This window comes from Lepidochelys olivacea (genome assembly GCF_965140295.1).
Source record: "Lepidochelys olivacea isolate rLepOli2 genome assembly, chromosome: 21".
Lineage (NCBI taxonomy): Eukaryota > Metazoa > Chordata > Testudines > Cheloniidae > Lepidochelys > Lepidochelys olivacea.
This window is the reverse complement of record NC_140431.1, coordinates 3,213,216-3,232,077: the sequence shown is the minus strand read 5'-3', so window position 1 is coordinate 3,232,077 and position 18,862 is coordinate 3,213,216. Positions and strand designations below refer to the sequence as shown.

At 39.7% G+C, this 18,862-nt stretch overlaps 1 protein-coding gene across 6 annotated transcripts in view; it reads left to right on the top strand.

The window, feature by feature from the left end:
• Positions 1–18,862, top strand: part of RAP1A (RAP1A, member of RAS oncogene family) — a 69,371-nt gene that overhangs the window by 39,917 nt on the left and 10,592 nt on the right. For all 6 annotated transcript variants that reach the window (XM_084611459.1, XM_084611456.1, XM_084611458.1 and 3 more), the window contains 4 exons: positions 5,577–5,660; positions 10,654–10,722; positions 11,939–11,995; positions 14,303–14,443. In XM_084611459.1, the coding sequence (XP_084467585.1) occupies positions 5,604–5,660; positions 10,654–10,722; positions 11,939–11,995; positions 14,303–14,443 (324 nt within the window). In that variant the 5' untranslated portion in view covers positions 5,577–5,603. The remainder of the gene's footprint in view (positions 1–5,576; positions 5,661–10,653; positions 10,723–11,938; positions 11,996–14,302; positions 14,444–18,862) is intronic.

Sequence of the window (18,862 nt, the reverse complement as noted above, 5' to 3'; positions counted from 1 at the left end):
TTGTAGGATCTAGTAGTTAAGATGAGACTTGGTTGCTCTCAACTCCTGGTTTGCTTTGCTTTCCTTTCCCTCCCCTCCCCTCCCCTCCCTTCGTGTTACCAAGTCCGCTGACACGATTTCCAAAACGCTAGTATTTCCTGTTGAGTTACCGTTACGCAATGATATACAGACTTATGAGGGCTATTCACTCCAGGCCACTGAAGATCAGAGGCGGCACAGAGGGTATTAATCCTGCTTTTATGTTCAAGGAGTTTAAAAAAAAAAAAAAGAGGCGTTCAAGAGCTTTGATGCCACAGCAAAGAAGGCACAAGGATACCTTGAGAGATGAGTAGATGACCATTCGGTCTGGTGTGAGAAACTTGCATTGGGACAGAGTTCCTGTCCAAAGCAGGAGGTGGAGTCCCACCTGTAGAGATGGATTTGGTTTGGCTTAGGTTTAGCAGAGTCCTGTGTGAATTAAGAGGTAGAGCCTCAGGCCACACCACATGGAGTAAGACTTCTACTAACTAATGACAGGTTTCAGAGTAACAGCCGTGTTAGTCTGTATTCGCAAAAAGAAAAGGAGTACTTGTGGCACCTTAGAGACTAACCAATTTATTTGAGCATGAGCTTTCGTGAGCTACAGCTCACTTCATCGGATGCATACCGTGGAAACTGCAGCAGACTTTATATACACACAGAGAATATGAAACAATACCTCCTCCCACCCCACTGTCCTGCTGGTAATAGCTTATCTAAAGTGATCATCAAGTTGGGCCATTTCCAGCACAAATCCAGGTTTTCTCACCCTCCACCCCCCCACACAAATTCACTCTCCTGCTGGTGATAGCCCATCCAAAGTGACAACTCTCTACACAATGTGCATGATAATCAAGTTGGGCCATTTCCTGCACAAATCCAGGTTCTCTCACCCCCCTCCCAAAAACCACACACACAAACTCACTATCCTGCTGGTAATAGCTCATCCAAAGTGACCACTCTCCCTACAATGTGTATGATAATCAAGGTGGGCCATGTCCAGCACAAATCCAGGTTTTCTCACCCCCCCCCACCCCCATACACACACAAACTCACTCTCCTGCTGGTAATAGCTCATCCAAACTGACCACTCTCCAAGTTTAAATCCAAGTTAAACCAGAACATCGGGGGGGGGGGTAGGAAAGAACAAGGGGAAATAGGCTACCTTGCATAATGACTTAGCCACTCCCAGTCTCTATTTAAGCCTAAATTAATAGTATCCAATTTGCAAATGATTTCCAATTCAGCAGTTTGTCGGTGGAGTCTGGATTTGAAGTTTTTTTGTTTTAAGATAGCGACCTTCATGTCTGTGATTGCATGACCAGAGAGATTGAAGTGTTCTCCGACTGGTTTATGAATGTTATAATTCTTGACATCTGATTTGTGTCCATTTATTCTTTTACGTAGAGACTGTCCAGTTTGACCAATGTAAATGGCAGAGGGGCATTGTTGGCACATGATGGCATATATCACATTGGTGGATGTGCAGGTGAACGAGCCTCTGATAGTGTGGCTGATGTTATTAGGCCCTGTGATGGTGTCCCCTGAATAGATATGTGAGCACAGTTGGCAACGGGCTTTGTTGCAAGGATAAGTTCCTGGGTTAGTGGTTCTGTTGTGTGGTATGTGGTTGTTGGTGAGTATTTGCTTCAGGTTGCGGGGCTGTCTGTAGGCAAGGACTGGCCTGTCTCCCAAGATTTGTGAGAGTGTTGGGTCATCCTTCAGGATAGGTTGTAGATCCCTGATAATGCGTTGCAGGGGTTTTAGTTGGGGGCTGAAGGTGACGGCTAGTGGCGTTCTGTTGTTTTCTTTGTTAGGCCTGTCCTGTAGTAGGTAACTTCTGGGAACTCTTCTGGCTCTATCAATCTGTTTCTTTACTTCCGCAGGTGGGTATTGTAGTTGTAAGAAAGCTTGACAGAGATGTTGTAGGTGTTTGTCTCTGTCTGAGGGGTTGGAGCGAATGCGGTTGTATCGCAGAGCTTGGCTGTAGACGATGGATCGTGTGGTGTGGTCAGGGTGAAAGCTGGAGCACTTAGCACTTTCAAAGTGCCTTTCTTCCATAAGGAGCCTTGTTGTACAGAGCAGACTAAAGCTCAGAGAGGGGAAGTGACTTGCCTGAGTTGTTCCAGCTCTGCCATTGAATCACTGTGAGTAGAACACTGGATTGTTGACTCTCTGTCCTGTGCACCATTGAACCACAATGACTCATTAGACAGTCTCATATGCAAGAGAATCAGTTACAGCTATTTTTTCAATAAAAGCTGCTAGGATAATCCTGCAGAGAACTAGCAGGCTTTTTCCAGAGGGCCCAGTGAGCAGAGTTATTTGCAAAATATTTTACTGTTCTGTGTGGCTACAGATGAATCAATTGTTAAACACACTAGCCACATGAGGCACATACTAGAACTGATGTGACAGTTGGAGATTCTGGTTTGTGTCCAGCTTTCATAAATTATGTATCTTTGTAGATGGGATTTGACCTAAAAGGTCTCTCTTTCTCTGATTTCTGTGATATATTATGCATCCATTACCACATGAGCATGGATGGTCTATGGTTAAGGTGTTGGTCTGGGACTCGAGCAAACTGGGTTCAGTAACTAGCTCTGCCATAGACCTGTGTGACCTTGGGCAAGTCACATAATCTCTCTCAGCTTCAATATCTGCATCTGTAAAATGGGGATACTTCCCTACTTCACAAACACGTTGTGAGGATAAACTCGTTGTCTGAGAGTTACCCAGATCCCACAGTGAGTAGTTAGGTCTCATTCAGAATGCTAACTTTCAAATAATCTTACTTCTGCAAAGAATTCCTGTAGGTTGTTACTGCATTGCCTCCTTAAAATAGTGACCAAGATTTTAGATTTATTGTTTTAGTATAAAGGGCATTGATACATTAATGGCCATAAGATCTAGCCTTCTATATAAATCAACCGACCTAAAAATGTTAGTGGTGCATTCCTCTGTGGGTTTTTGGTCTCACGAGATAGGACTTCAGAGATGATACTTGCAGTAAATTTTTCTCCACTGACATTGTGTGGTAGAATCTCCTAGCTAACCCTGACTGGGAGCCCCACTGCAGATAATCAAATGTTGCAAATTAATGAGTAAATGAACGTATAAACAAAAAAAGCTATAGTATTACATTGTTAAAATTACTTGTATTTATTTCCACAAGTGTAGTTTAATTTTTTGTCGCACTGTACTAATCTGTTAGGATACATTTTGTTAAATTAATATAGCTTTATATGAACATTCATTTCAGTGATGAGCTCACTACAGTACTCTGAGCTGTTCAAACGCTGAGCATTTAGGCCCTGATCCAGAAAACACCTCTTCCACCACCATTACCACCACACACACAGACACACCTGCGTGCTTTGCTAGATCAGGTCTAAGGTTGGGAGGAAGGTAGAACCGTTGTAAATTTTACTAGCTTAAAAGCAAGAAATAAATAAAACAGAGATTGTTAGGCAAAATCAGTTTTGTGTGTGGGTTACCCAACATTGGCTCACAGGTCAAGCATGTTATAACAAGGGTTAAAATGGAGTATTTAAGCAACAGGACTGCAGTTATCGTAGGGCAAAATGTTATAAACGTAACATTTTAAAACAAAGGCTTATCTTGAAGTGACGATCCAGTCCATCCCTACTGTTCCTAGCCAGTAAACATAGTGGGCTAAATTTTCTAAAAGGCAGGTGCTATAATCTGTTCACACGTTTGTACATATTTTGCTTTGTGCGTGCAGCGTCTGACTTGCACTTGCAGATTAGAGTTTGAGCAAGCTGGATGAGTTCAACGGTGCATGTACAACTTTGCATGCATATTTACAAAATCTTGCATGTTTCCATCAAGGCTGATGTTAGTGTTTTTTATAATGAGGGACTGTTTGATCCTCTAATTGAAACACATCAGACTTGTTTATGTATCATCCAGCCTGGTAATTTTAGGTAATGCCTTTAGATTTCTCTCTGTCTCATACTATGTCAGTTTTGAACTTAAAACAAATGGGGATGTACTTATGGATTCTTCATCTTGTTCAAGAACATAAACTCCAAGTAATTTAGCTACAGGGCATCTTTGGAGTTCAGGATCAGTTTCCCATCAGTAGTTCTTTGCAGTCATAGAGCAACTTTCTTGTCAAGAATTTTTGTGTTACAGCCTTCACCCTCATTTTATGGATGTATAAACTGAGACACTGACAAGTTATAAATGACCTGCCGATGGTCCCAGAGTGAATCAGTGGCAGAGCTGGGAACACAGACCATGCCCTCTGTACACTGTTAACTCCAGTGAGCAAGTTGGTTTATTTTTATATCCTGCTACAGGGAATAAATCTTTATTTTTACAACAAATCATAAGATTATACCTAGAAAGGCCCATAAATCATGTGGCAAAGTTAGTCTGAAATCCCTTTGAGAAACTAAACCTATCCAGTTTCATAGCATTCATATTTCTGAATCCTTACTTGGGAAGAAAGTGCTATTTTACTGGGGGACGAATGAACAGATAATTAGCTGGTGAGGTCATTGTTTGCTTGGGCTCTGTTGATGGGGCAGCCAAGCCTGGCTTATAATGTAAACATAGTGTAAAATGTTTATCGCTGGCTTTGTCATTCTCCTTATTTGTCAGGGCATCTTGATGAGAATGAGAAATTTTCTTGTGCTGCATAGGGAGTTGAGAGATTTCCATAAAAAGGCACAGGCGTTGCGTGGAAGAGCAGAGAGTTTTCTGACTTGGCAGCATTAAGTCAGGCCTGACCTTTTTCAGAAAGAAAATATTGACCTCCTAAATCATTCCCTGTTGCGGGTGGGTGGGTGAAGTAAACTCCGGTGCTTTTATTTCACTGGTTCAATTTTCTTGTTTAATTGCTTGTAGTTTTATGCAATTAAAAGTTGGAAGAGTGAGGGAAAGGTGCCATAAGCGAGTAGTAATATTTTGTGCAGATAGATTTTAGGGAAGAATTGTTTCTCTTTAATGGATGGATACATATCAAAATGCCCATTTATCACTCCACATTTGACCCTCTTTCTTCCCAAATACCTGAAAGAAAAGACTAATTTTGTAGTATTCCGAGAAAGTTAACAGGTCTAAGTTTTGGTGTCCCAAGGGAAGAAATTAATTCCAGAGTCAGACTCCTCACACATTCCCTGAAATAGGTGAATAACTGAACGTCAGTAAAACAAATAAAGGTAAATCCCAGCTCGTATAATAATACTGAACAGAAACAATAAAAAGACTCTGTACATCTACCAGCATCCTGGTGAAAAGAACATTGTGGGTTTTTAATTTATTTTTTTGAATTTGAAGGTTGCTACACTGAGTACAGTAAATTACAGCAATCAAAGTACACATTTGCTTGGGTACCCAGGTTTAAAATAAAAATCTTTTTGCTGCGGCTGAAGAGATTTTTGTACTTAGCTATACAAGAGATTTTTGTACTTAGTCTGTCCTACAAATAAACGTGCTATGACAGTGGTTCTTCGGGAAAACATGTAATGTTTCTGAGGTGATGCTTGCAAACATTGCTCCTAATTCCATGTTTTCCCCCTGTTTTTCAGATTACCTGTATTTGAACAGACCACATCATGCGTGAGTACAAGCTAGTGGTCCTGGGTTCAGGAGGCGTTGGGAAGTCTGCTTTGGTGAGTGAGCATTCAGTATCTGACTTGAAAATTGTGCATTGGAGGGCAGTATCAAAAATTTCACCAGTGTCTCGTTGCAAATAGAATTATTTTACACTATCGGGACATTTTTGTTACTTTCTGCGTACCCAACACTTGATTTGATTACTGCTATTGAACTGCTCAAGTAGTAAATGTATTACATTTAAAATGACCAAATCTTTAAAGATGGAGCACTGAGATTGTTTTCAGTGAAAAGACTTGTGTTGCTATTTTATTTTCAGTTTGCATGTATATAACCTAGCATATAAATATATATTTTGTAAATTGAAAATGTGTAATCTAGAATAAAATGAAGCACAGCGTATTGGCTTGAATGCTCGTGAACTGTGGATGCCTGAGGCGCAGGGTAGCTGGCATTCCTCAAGGGCTGCATGTTTTCCATTGCAGATGGAACTAGACTGAAACCAGGGTGGCAAGAAACAGCCCACTGGTAGTGTAGCAGGGTAACACTGGCACTGCTCACGTCTGAAGTACGTGTGTTGCTTCGCAGTGGTTTACGGCAAAGCCAGTGCACTGTAATGGAAACTTCAGTCCTTCACTGTAGTACTGAGCATGCGTCAGCTATGTATCACACATCTAAATCAGCCAGCTCACTACTGAAAGGAGTAGGCAGGGAGGGACTAGTGGGAACTTACCAAAGCAAGCAAATTCATCCTGTCACTTAGGGGTGGGAGTAGCTGTCCAATTGTTTTTAGTGTAGGCAAAAATAAGGTGTTAAGGATAGTAAGATTGTTTTCTCTTGCATCCTTTCACTTACACATGGAGATGAAAAGCTGATGTACTTGGTAAGTTACTTGCAGAACCCAGAGGGTGAGTGAGAGAAGACAGATGAGGTGTAAAGCATATCCGGTTGTTAAATAATACATTTGGTTTGATGCACTATTTAGTCGATTTCCCCATAATAACCTGTGGTATCATGCAGGTGTAAAACTTTATTCTTAACAATGTGTTTGTATAAAACCCTACTCTTCCATGGTAACTTCAGCAATTAATAATGAGGCTCTTCACCCCCCTGTCCCCCAATAGTCCCCTAGGCTATGTCTGTTTTTCCCATCAGGAATATAATAATTGTGATTTAGGAGTCCTGCAATGAGACTCTTTCTAACCTACTGTACATGCCACTAAAATGTCAGACAGATGTCAAATTTCGGAGAAGTTTCCTCACTTGTGATGTAAAATCTAAATCAGTTCAGTCTCACAGCTTTTTTTAATTGAAAAACAAACTTTTGCTTTTCCAAATATTTAACTTTTAGGTAAAAGTTAGATTTTTTTTTTTCAGACTCATTAATTCTCAGATCTTTTCTGTGGACAAATAAACTTGTTTTTTGTTTTTTATAAGTAATATGTATGATGACCTGATTCTCATCTCACCTACAACACTGTAAAGTGGGGGGGTGACTCCATTGATCAGCAGCTTTGTACCAGTGATACAACTGGAATGAATGAAGAATAATGTCAGTGTGCATGTCCGGTGATATTTGGTAAGCCAAATGCCGTTATTGACATTATATAACCATACATTGCATTGCATATGGACATATTGATCCAACATGCTGATAATGGGGAACAAAAAATTAACAATAAACAAGTCAAGATCTGATGGCATTGAGAGGTAACAAAATAGTAAATTATTTACAAGACAGCCATCAGAAGAGAGGTTCTGATGGGCTTTAAAATAATACAGTGGAAGGGATTAAAACACAATATAACTATGGTATTTTTCTGCCAATAGTAGGGTGACCCAATGTCCCGATTTTATAGGGACAGTGCCGATTTTTGGGTCTTTTTCTTATATAGGCTCCAATCCCCCCCCCGCCCCTCCCCCCGTCCTGATTTTTCAAATTTGCTGTCTGATCACCCTAGCAAATAGTAATCTTAAAATTTCTCTCTCCTCCCCCACCCCCAAGTGACTTAAACTAACATTACTTATAAAGAGGCTGGTATTGGTATTTGGTTCTGTATTTGAATGACAGTTGAGAACACAATGTGGTGGTGTTTTATTGCAAAACCTCCTTTCTTGTTTTGACTCTTGCTTCCCAATATAATGCTGATAGTGCAACACTTCTCCTGGCTTGCCCTCGGGCACTAATGGCCGTATAATGTGTGTCCTTTATAGTAACGAATGCGCAGTTATTTTAAAGCTTTCTTTTAATAGTCATCTGTTGTGCGATGGACTTCTGCTCCTTTCTAATGGCAAGCAAGATCCTTTGGCCAATCAGTGAGAAAATAAAGTTACCAGCATCTGGCTGCAAATGCTCATATGTATAATTGGACAAACACAAAATGAGCAAACATTCAAGCCCTGTGCTAAGGGAGAGTAATATAAGTAATGGAAGGTGTGGCTGGGAGCCAGGAACTTCTGAATTCTCTTCTCCTGTCTGCCTCAGTTACCTTACATATAAAGTGAGGGTGCTATCTACCTACCTCACAGGAGTGTTGTGGAGATCAGCAAATATTGTGAAGTGCTTGGAAGGTGAAGAAGTAATACTAGGTAACAAATAGAGCCACAGTGTAGTTAAATGTGAATACAGTGATGTTTCAATGTAATGGGCAGTCTTGTACCTGGTGGAAACAAGGAACTTTATTTTCAGAAGTGTTGATCCCTGCAGCTCCCATAGTGTTTGGTTGGAGCTGCGGTTGAATAGTTTCTTCTGAAAACAAGGCCCTGTCGATTCAGTTAATAACTTTCTTCTATTAGGTACACCATACATTGATTACAAAATGAGTTGTGTTGGGATATTACGTTAGAAGGGGAAGCTGTTCAGAGTGGTCTGCCAGGTTCTAGCACCTTTGTGTGAAGACTAACTTACAAACCTGGGGAAACTATTAACAGTATACCAATGAGATACAGTTGTTTTTTTTGAGTCATGACTGAATCATATTTTCCAGTGTTAGCCTCTTAACCAAAACAAAGTCTTTGTACCCTTTTTGGTAGTAACCATTCTGAAGTCTCTGGATATAATCACCACAATCTTAAGGAGTTCTGTCTGTTGTGGTAGGGCTCCTGTTGCCTTATATAACACCATGGCTGATTGCATTACCGATTATCTCATTTAAAGTGGTATTTCTGGGATCTTCTATCTGAAGAGACCTTTGAGATAACCACCATACAGTGTGATAGGGAAATGGTAAAGAAGAAGAGACTTTGTCTTTCTAGACCAGTGGTTTTCAACCTTTTAAAATTTTTGAATGGAGGCGCATAATGTACCTCTTTGGAAGTATTAGACATAGTCTGCGGACCCACAGAGGTCTGGGGACCACAGATTGAAAAGCACTGTTCTAGACTACAGAATGAGTTGAGATTTTGAGTGAGGCCACATGCCTCCCATCTGCAGGAAATCTCTAGCATGAAGGCTAGAAAATTGTTTTCTTGCTAGTTTAAAAGAAACCAGTGGGCATTTTGTACTCTCCAGAATATAGTGATGCCTTTTGCAGATTCCTGGCTGTGTGCTACTCTTTCAAAATCTGAAACCATCTGTTTAGGAGCAAAAGCATGTTTGAGCCCTGCTATTTATTTATTTGTGTGTGTGTGTGTGTGTGTGTGTGTGTGGCACAGAGGTTGCTATACCTATATTTATGTAGCAAGTCAGGGACAGATTAGCATTAGAATTTAGTAGTTCCTGGTTCACAGACCCAAGTTTATCTAGTAGATTATGTAGCAGTATCTGGTTAAAACAAAAAATCCGCCACCCTGAAAATAGAGCAGTTCCGAATTTCTCAAATTGTGACCTGCAGAGATCTGGCTGGTCGCACTTGGTGCTACATTTTCCTCATTTCCCGCTATTAAATCACATTAAAAGAAGCTAAAAACCTCACTCTTCTATGTAAGCAAATGCTGCTGCTGTTACAGGGATGCTTTGCAATCACAAATGGGAGAGGAAATATCTAAAGCACATGCCTTTCTATTCAGATTTGATCCATACTATGAAAGACATTTGCGAAGCCCTGGGATAGGTGAAAGCGAATTTCATCTATCTCACAAGGCAAAAGTAGAAAACCATAGCATGGTTGGTGGAAAAGCATGAGTTTCCATCCAAAAGCCCTAAAAGAACGGAGTTAAAATACAGGATCCTTTACAAATTTAAGATAAATACTGGATATCCAGACACCAGCCATGTCAAAAGCTTCCCATTCTAGTTTCACTCTGAGTGCGTGCATAGGAGGGGAAAGAACTTCAGTTTTGAAATGAGTGGTATCTTCTTTTTTCTGTTTTAATATAAATTGTGTTGGTTGAATGTATGGTGCACTGTTCTAGTTGGTTTTTATTCATTTTTTGATTGTTATAAAAACAATTACAATTACTAAGAGGTGAATAATTTAAAGATAGTTTTTAAATCTGTCATTCTGAAATCTTGCTGTATATCTTTGTCAGTATTAATATTTTATTTATTTGTATTATCTTAGCACCTTGGAGAGTCTTAATCATGCCCTGGACCCCAGTGCTACGTGCTGCGCAAATACAGAACAAAACACCCCTATCCCTGCCCTAAAGAGCTTACAGTCTAAGTTACTGCATTTTAATAAGACTGAGATGCTCTAAATGAAACTTAGACCTCAAATACAGAGGCTTTCACAGTGGTGACACCTTTCCAGATTTTATTGTCTCTCTCAATATTTGGTGGTTTTTCTGAAGGCCCAGTTCCTTTGTGAGATTTTGTGAGACACTCAGCTGTCACTTTAAAAAATAACTAAGTTTCTAGCCCTCGTAGTTGCTGAGAAATTCTTAAAACTATGACCGTACACACTGAAGACTTCAAAACTAAAACAAACAACCAAAAACCCCAAATTTTATTAGATTTAAATTTTTGTCCTGTCTCATGACTTTGAATGCTTGGGTTGGCAATACTGATGTGATGCAGAATTTACACTATTCTGTTTTAGAAGAGCTGCTACTTGAAGGTCAGTAGGCCATATCGGAGTTTATTCTTTAACTGTTTTCCCTTTTTTTCAGACTGTACAATTTGTTCAGGGAATTTTTGTTGAAAAATATGACCCCACAATAGAAGATTCATACAGAAAGGTACAGTATAAAATTATGCTATTTTCTATCAACCCTTTTAGGGCCTGATACTTCATCTTTCTTTTTCTTTTCAAGTTCAGGCAAAACTTCTCCATGTCCTGCGAATGTTGTCTGCGTAAGGGGTTGTGAGTTTGGATCTGTGTTAGTGTAGTGAGGTTGGCTTGTTAGCCTCCAGTCCTGCAAACTGATCCATGCAGCTGGTTCTCTGTGCCTGTATAGAGCACTTTGCAGAATCAGGGCCTTAAGGTATGTGCAATTATAAGACCTGTAGCGTGATAGCGGCTGGCCCGGGTCAGCTGTCTCTGGCTCAGGTTGCTGGGCTATACAATTGCCGTGTAGACGTTCAGGCTTGGACTGGAGCCTGGGCATTGAGACCCCGCGAAGGGGGAGGGTGCCCGGGCTCAGGTCCAGGTCTGAATGTCTAGACTGCAATTTTTAGCCCCGCAGTCCGAGCTCTAAAACTTGGTGCGACAGGATTTTTTTATCACAGTGTAGCCATACCCTTAATGTCATGGAGTCTTAGTTCATGGTACGCTGACATAACACTGATTGCCATTTAAAAATAAATGAATCTGAATTTATCATGCCATGGCGTTTGCAATGTTTCCTACTGTAAGTAAAGAAAATAACACAAATATCACAGATTTAAGTACTGAAGTATAGTCATTGTTTTTTAAAAAAACAGACCACTTCACTGTTTAGTTTAAATGAATGTTGGTTACTTTGAAGGCATATGACATTTTTCACTGCCTTTTTGGAAATGAGCTTGCAATTACAAAGCAGAAGCTCTTGTTCGAATCCTTGATACAGTGGCTTGATGTAATTCTATCCTTAGAGCTGCATTCTCCACTCAGATTGATGTAAAGATCCCCATTTTTTAGAGATAAGAATAATTATTGTCACAATTAAAGGCTCCAAACCAGAAAACGAAACGAAGTGGTGCTTTTTGTGCATGACAATAAAGCGAAAAAATTGTTAAAACCTTCGTATTCAAGAGTTGCTTTTTCTGGAATTACCCTCTTTAATCTGAAATTATTTTTAGTAAGTGGAACACTTGGAAAATTTAACAGGTTTGTTTTTTGTGGGTTTGAGGACGGATGAAGGAAAACGTAAGTTAAAGGGCTCTTTGGTTGTAATTCTGTGTCTCTCACTTGCACACTTTTGAGCATATTACATTTTTTTTCTTACTGTTGTTTGTTTCTTCCTTTTTTTCCAGCAAGTGGAAGTAGACTGCCAACAGTGTATGCTTGAAATCCTCGACACAGCAGGGACAGTAAGAAAAATCTAAAATATAGAATTTTTAAAGTTAAAAATGAAGTTGCATTTTAAAAGGATTTGTCAGTGAAATAGCCCCATCCTGTCAAAAAGAAAATGTTAGATTGACTGCAGCTGCACTAAACTGCAGTGTTTTGTTAAGTAACCCAAAAGCCAGTGTGGTGAATCTGTCACCTGAACACAGCCAAACCCAGGAAAACTGCACACAATCACTGTGTTCTCGAAAAAAGAAAAGGAGTACTTGTGGCATCTTAGAGACTAACAAATTTATTTGAGCATAAGCTTTGGTGAGCTACAGCTCACTTCATCGGAGGCATGCAGTGGATGCAGTGAGCTGTAGCTCATGAAAGCTTATGCTCTAATGAATTGGTTACAGACTAACACGGCTGCGACTCTGAAACCTTTTTTGTCCTATGATTATAGGGATGTTAATGGGCCACTGCACCTTGAATGGTCTCTTATAATATGTGCTAACTACTTTTACACTAAACTATCTGTTCGATCTTGTATGTAGCTGTGAAAACTCCTATTACCTTTCCCAGACTGGAAGAAGAGTTCTGTGTAGCTTGAAAGGTTGTTTCAAGTTGGTCCAACTAAAGATATTACCTCACCCACCTTGTCTCTTCAGTGATTGTAGATGTTACCTAGCATGAATTTCTCTCACAGATGGGATATGAATGGATTAGTGTTCCTCCAAATTCTAAACACCTTATCAACTCTGCATAGGAATAAACTGGTATCTTTATAACATGATGCTAGAATTTAGGGATGATCATTCGTAATGTACTGTATTGTGATGTTGCCCAGAGTTCACAATGTGCTGAGCATTGTACAAACACACACAAAAGATATGGTCCCTGCCCCAAAGAGCTGGCAGTCAGAGACATGAGGGATGGTAACAAGCTATAAGAGGACAAAGGTGGGTATGGGATGACCATCATAAAACCACACCGTTCCATAAGCTAATAATGGACACGACTTGAAGGTCCTGAATCATTGAAACTATGATGTATTTATTTTTTTCAAACAAAGAAAGTTCCCTGTCAAGCCGCTGCACTTGGGCCTGCTTCCTCCTTTCTTAAAGCACCCTCCTCCAACAAACAGGGCCTTCCATGCTGTGGCTCTTCCTCAGATAGTGCTGGAAGGGACATTCTTCTCCTTCAGCTGCTTTCTATGTTAGGAGGGCACGATGAAACAGCAGCCTGTCCAGAGCGCAAATTTGAAGAGAGGCTTCTCCTTCGCAGCAGCTGAGGATGTCCTTCCACCCCCATAGCCCATGTGACTGGAGCATGTAAGGGCCTTGTGCCTCCTGTGGGAATCCCTTCCTGCCCAGATCAACTGCCCCTCTTGCTGCTTCTCTGTGCTGCCCAGCTGTTCCGTGCTGGGGGAAGCCCTGTCATCCCCCTCCTCCTAGCATCCACTAAGCGAGCTTCCTGAAAGCCTACCAAGCCTTTTTATCATCCTGTGGGAGGGGGTCACTAAACAAACAGACTCCAGTGGTTGAGAACACTATGGGAGGAGGATCTGCTTCTTAAAAGAGTTTTAAAACACAATTGCTGTTTGTTTTGGGAAGCACTTGGATACCATGATGTTGAAAGTAGCACAGGCAGATAGAAATCAAAGTACGGTTAAAATTTCTAGTGAAGGTTGTTTCACTGACTTGTACAAAAGATAGCTCTTGGGTCAGTCCCTGGATTTTCCAGCCCATTCTTGCATACCCTTATATTTCATCACATTGAACCTTCAAGCCATTTCCTTGCAGCAAATAACTGCTGTACAGTTACATGTGCTTAAATGTGAGCTCACCCTTTCTTCTACACATTGGTGTTCACAAAAAAAGCCACAAGTGTGTGGGCACCTAGGCAGTCTCTGCACAGTACTAGAGCAGGGACATATTTGCAGACTGTCACATCTCTGGCAGCGAAATAACACATTTGCACTGGTATTTCAAATATTAACCAAATATTAACAGTAGTATGCTTTAGATGTACATTAGTCCATATTTATCTGCAAGATATTTACCAGATTTAATTCTATAGCATCCTCTGCCTTTTTTTCTGCTATTTTTGTCTGTTCTAACAGGGTTTTTTTTCCTCCTGAGGGAGGGGCGAGGAAGAAGGGAAGGAATTGAGTTAATGTTTTCATTAAATTCATAGGCTTCACTGAATTTCTGTAAGGGGTAAAAATGTAAATGTAATGTTAGCTACTACATTCTTATCTCTATTAGAATAAAAGGATTCCTTTTGAAATGTTTGTTATATATATTAATAGCTAATTAATTACCTTTTAAAATATTTGATTACAGGAGCAATTTACAGCAATGAGGGATCTCTATATGAAGAACGGTCAAGGGTTTGCACTAGTATATTCTATTACAGCACAGTCCACGTTTAATGACTTACAGGACCTGAGGGAACAGATTTTACGGGTTAAGGACACTGAAGATGTAAGTAAAGGACTTTTTGTTTTGTGAGCTATTGAAATCTTTCCGTAAGTAAACAAGCCGGTATTTGGCTTTTTTGAGCAAGCTGATGGATGACTGAAGACTCCTGTTGCCTAGGAATGTTTTTTACTGTGTAGTAAGCTTGTGCTAGATGTTTTAGAAAAACTTTTTTTTTTACATTAACTTTATTGAGCTGATTTTCAAGAGCTCAGCATCCAAAATTAGGGGTAGATTTTTTTTCAAAAGAGCTCTTCTCCCATTGGGCATACAAACAACTTGGCCAGATTTTCAGACATGCTCAGCATCCAGGTGGCTCTGGTGAGAACAATGGGAAATGCTGGTTGCGGAACTTTTTTGGAAATCTGTCCTTAGTTGGTTTTTAACTTTGATAGTCTTTCCCAGTATAGGCATTTTCTTTTTTCTAGATGAGTTATATCAGAATATTATTGTTTTAAAAAATTAAACAAATTTTACTGTACTTCAGTTTCTTTTCCTCTAATTGAGTGAGGAGGAAGCTTACATGTGAAGAATCATCCTGAATGTGTTGTACCTGGGCTATAAGTGGAAAAGACGTGTTCAGCCTAGTCACCAAAAAGATTAATCGAATTTTTGCAGTGGGTTACAAACTTAGTGATGGATAAAATTGGTTAAAGCGTGTTGCCAAGCTTTCTTTTAACTCTACGTATGTTTTTGTATGGCCTAAAGATGAGGCAACCAGCACTGAAATAAGAGCTTGAGTATGTGGGAGGGAAGAAGTGTTGTTAGCCAAGCTTCTTACCTTTATTCCAGCTGTATGGATAATAATGGCAGCATTGAGAAGTGTGCTTAGTTACATAGCCTTAGGTCATATTGCACAAGGCAGAGATGTGTTTTGTATGATCTGTTACTCTAGTGCAGGGGTCGGCAGCCTTTCAGAAGGGGTGTGCCGAGTCTTCATTTATTCCCTCTAATTTAAGGTTTCGCATGCCAGTAATACATTTTAATGTTTTTAGAAGGTCTCTTTCTATAAGTCTGTAATATATAACTAAACTATTGTTGTATGTAAAGTAAATAAGGTTTTTAAAATGTTTAAGAAGCGGCATTTAAAATTAAATTAAAATGCAGAGCCTCCCCCCGGACTTCTGGCCAGGACCCGGGCAGTGTGAGTGCCAGTGAAAATCAGCTCGCACGCTGCCTTTGACACATGTGCCATAGGTTGCCTACCCCTGCTCTAGTGAATACTGTTCTGTTCCCTTCCCCTTCTCCTCTCCCCCTTCGCCCCATGAGTTCGCTTGAGACATGACCAAGACCAAGGACTCGCATATTTCAGTGTGTGTTGGATGGTTTTTGTTTGGCTCTAACAATACAGAATACAGATAAACAGTTTGTCCCAAAGAGCTTATAGTCACATGTGGGCCAGTGACTACTTTTTAAAAAACTTTATTTTGAAAACATGTTCAATTTCCTGTCTTAATAAACTGAGTCAAAGTCCGTTTTCTTTCTGCACGAAAATTTTCCCAGTCCTCACTGGAGATTGAAAATACTTTTTTACTTTGCATTAATATCAACTGAGTGGTTTTAGGGTCAGTGGAGATTTGTCGTGCACCTATTGTAACCTTTTAAGCGATAATGTTATGTAGTAGCTGGTCTGGGGAATAAAAATTCATTTTGCACTTGCTGATCAGGAAGTCTTGATTCTAGACGCTGAGTAGTAGCTTGGTTTCTGTTTGCATAAGCAAACTGTATTGCAGAATTCAAACCTGAACAGTTAATATTTGTAAGTCTCTAACAAGCTACCTGTACCAACCACATTTGTGCTTTCATTGTGATCTTTACCTTGTAGAAATGAATGTCCAAGGCATGTGATCTGCATGCATCTAGGGTTGAGGAGGTGACCCAGTTTCCATGGCCTTTTGGTCTGTGGTCTCTGCTGAGACTGCCAAGAAGGATTTCATCTGTGGTAGTGTTTCTGATGTGTATACCCGCCCACCAAGAAGTCGTTTTCACATTGGCCACCAAACAGCTGGCAAATGGGTAACTACTTTAAATCACTACTGACCAGTAGGTAAAGGCTTTGTATCCCATTTTCAGTTCCCTGGAGAATTCTGTGTTTCTATCTGTGTCCTGAAGGAGAGGATTTTAGTCTTTAAGGCCCTCTGGGAAGCAACTTTCATAAATCCTTTTTAGGCCTAGGTGAGATTGTGTTGCTTCTGTTCAGTTTCCATTGCTGCTTACTCTACAATGAACAAAAAAACATTGCTGTATTTCAGAACCTGTCAGTGTTGGTTTTGAGCATTAAGGCCATCAACTTGTGATTATTGCAGGAACAGCATATCATTTAAACTTGACTGGCAGTTTGTCAATAGCTACTTTTTCAATTGTATATTTATCCTGCTGGCTCATCTTGAAAGCTCGTTGCTAAGGTTGAATAGAGCAGGATGTCTTGGGCTGTTTCCTGAACACAGTACTGTTTTTAGTTACAGTGGTTTTAGACAGAAAACTTGAAAACGTGTATGGTAGCCCTGGGAGGAGGGACTTGGGAGTAAAACTTTCATACTGGTCTAAGTCCATATTTAGGCACCTACATATTCATGTGGCCTGACTTCAGATATGCTCAGAGCCTGCATCTCCCATTGATTACAGTGGGATACGTGGGTGCTCATCACTTACGAAAATCTGGCAACTTGTATTTAGATGGCTGGGTTTATGATCCTAACTTTAGGCACCCAGATGTGGGAATTTTGGCCTCAGGGAGAACATGCATATTCAGAGTCTGAATTACAAGTGTGTGTGTTAAGGGTCTACTTTTATATATAGCTTTTAAAACTCCTGAGACTTATAAACTCAGGACAGTTTTCTTTGTCCCTCCCACTATTCTATTACAAGAGTCCTTGTTTCCAAAAACCTTATAGTCCCAAGAGGGTCTAACAGCTGTGGAATAAATAATTTTATTTTTAGTTTTTGAAAAATTTTCAGCTAATGATAGAAATTAATTATTGGTTAGGTAATTTTTAGAACACTTTAAAAAAAAGTGAAGAATGATTTAAAAAAGAACGTACACTGAATCCTTTCGCTGGCAAAGTACTGATCAGCCTGTACATCATAGGAGGAGATAATATGGAATAATGCTGTGCCTCTGGACCCTGTGGATGGAGCTGTTCCTGTCATTAGAGGCTTTAGTTCTGTTGCATGGTTCTGTGTTTCATGATGTCTATATTTCTAAAACTTCTGATGGAGTTGAAGTTGCAGATGTTTTACAGGACAGTGTTGGGGTGAATTGTAGAGTTTTGTGACCCTCATCATTTTATGTTTAGATGACAGGAAGCTGAAATTAAACTCTGATTAATACAGTTAGTAATCTTTTCAAGGATTTATCTTGAGGGGCGTGAAAAAGATTTTAACCACTGACAACAAAAGTAACTGTTTTCTTTGAAGTTGGATTGCTTCGGTCATTTATATGGTCCTTGAAGCTGAGCTGGGATGCTAGAGGTAGCTTCTCATTTACATGTTGTTACCTTATCTTCTTACACTCATCCAGTTAAGAGTAATGCTGAGGATCAGTAAACAGAGCTGGAGTTGTTGCACATATTTAGGCCAGATCATAAGTAAGCCATAGGCATTGTATTTAAATAGCCATTCATGAAAAAGCTGTTTGAACAATCCAGTAGGTTGCTCTGAAGGGTAAACTTACCGTGGTGCTAAATGTGTTTTGAAACTGAGGGTAGTCTCTTAACTTTTGTATTTACCAGTAAATCTTCATTGTTCCTTAACCTTGGCTACCTTGCTTTTTAAATGATTTTGATCCCCTCTCTGGTTTAACTTGGTAAACTTTTTATTTAAATAAAACTAAGCTTCATTACGTGGAGATTATGCTTGCTGGTAGCATGATTCTTTTATTAGCATTTAGGTCAATGCACTGAGCTGTTCAACCAGCTACACTGCTTGCCGTGGCATTTGTAGCATAGGTTGGTCAAATTAATCAAACAGTGGACACGGTTACTTTAATTCTGCTTCATGATAATTAAAACTTACTTATTGATTTTAATTAGTTGGATGTTAGTTCATGGATTAAAATTTCCAACAAGATTTTTTTCCTCTATATTCTTTTTCTCATGAGTACAAGGCTTAGAGATTACCTTGTGTTTAGTGCTAGCAGAATGAGTCTCTTAAAATTTCAGCATTTTAACTGTTAAATGATTTATGTGCAAGAAAAGTATAAATTGCTGTCTTGTTTGAATTTCAAAATGATCAAAACCAAACTTAATCAAATTCAGTTTATTGCAATAAGTCTAGAAATCTCATTGGTATGGAGCAGTTAGTTAACTCTTGCCATTTAAAACAACCATGTGTCTCGTATTTCCCATATCTAGACAAATGTATACCTCATTTACGTGTTCCGTTTTTCTGCTGTACCGCTTTTTAACATTCTTTGGTTAGTTTTGA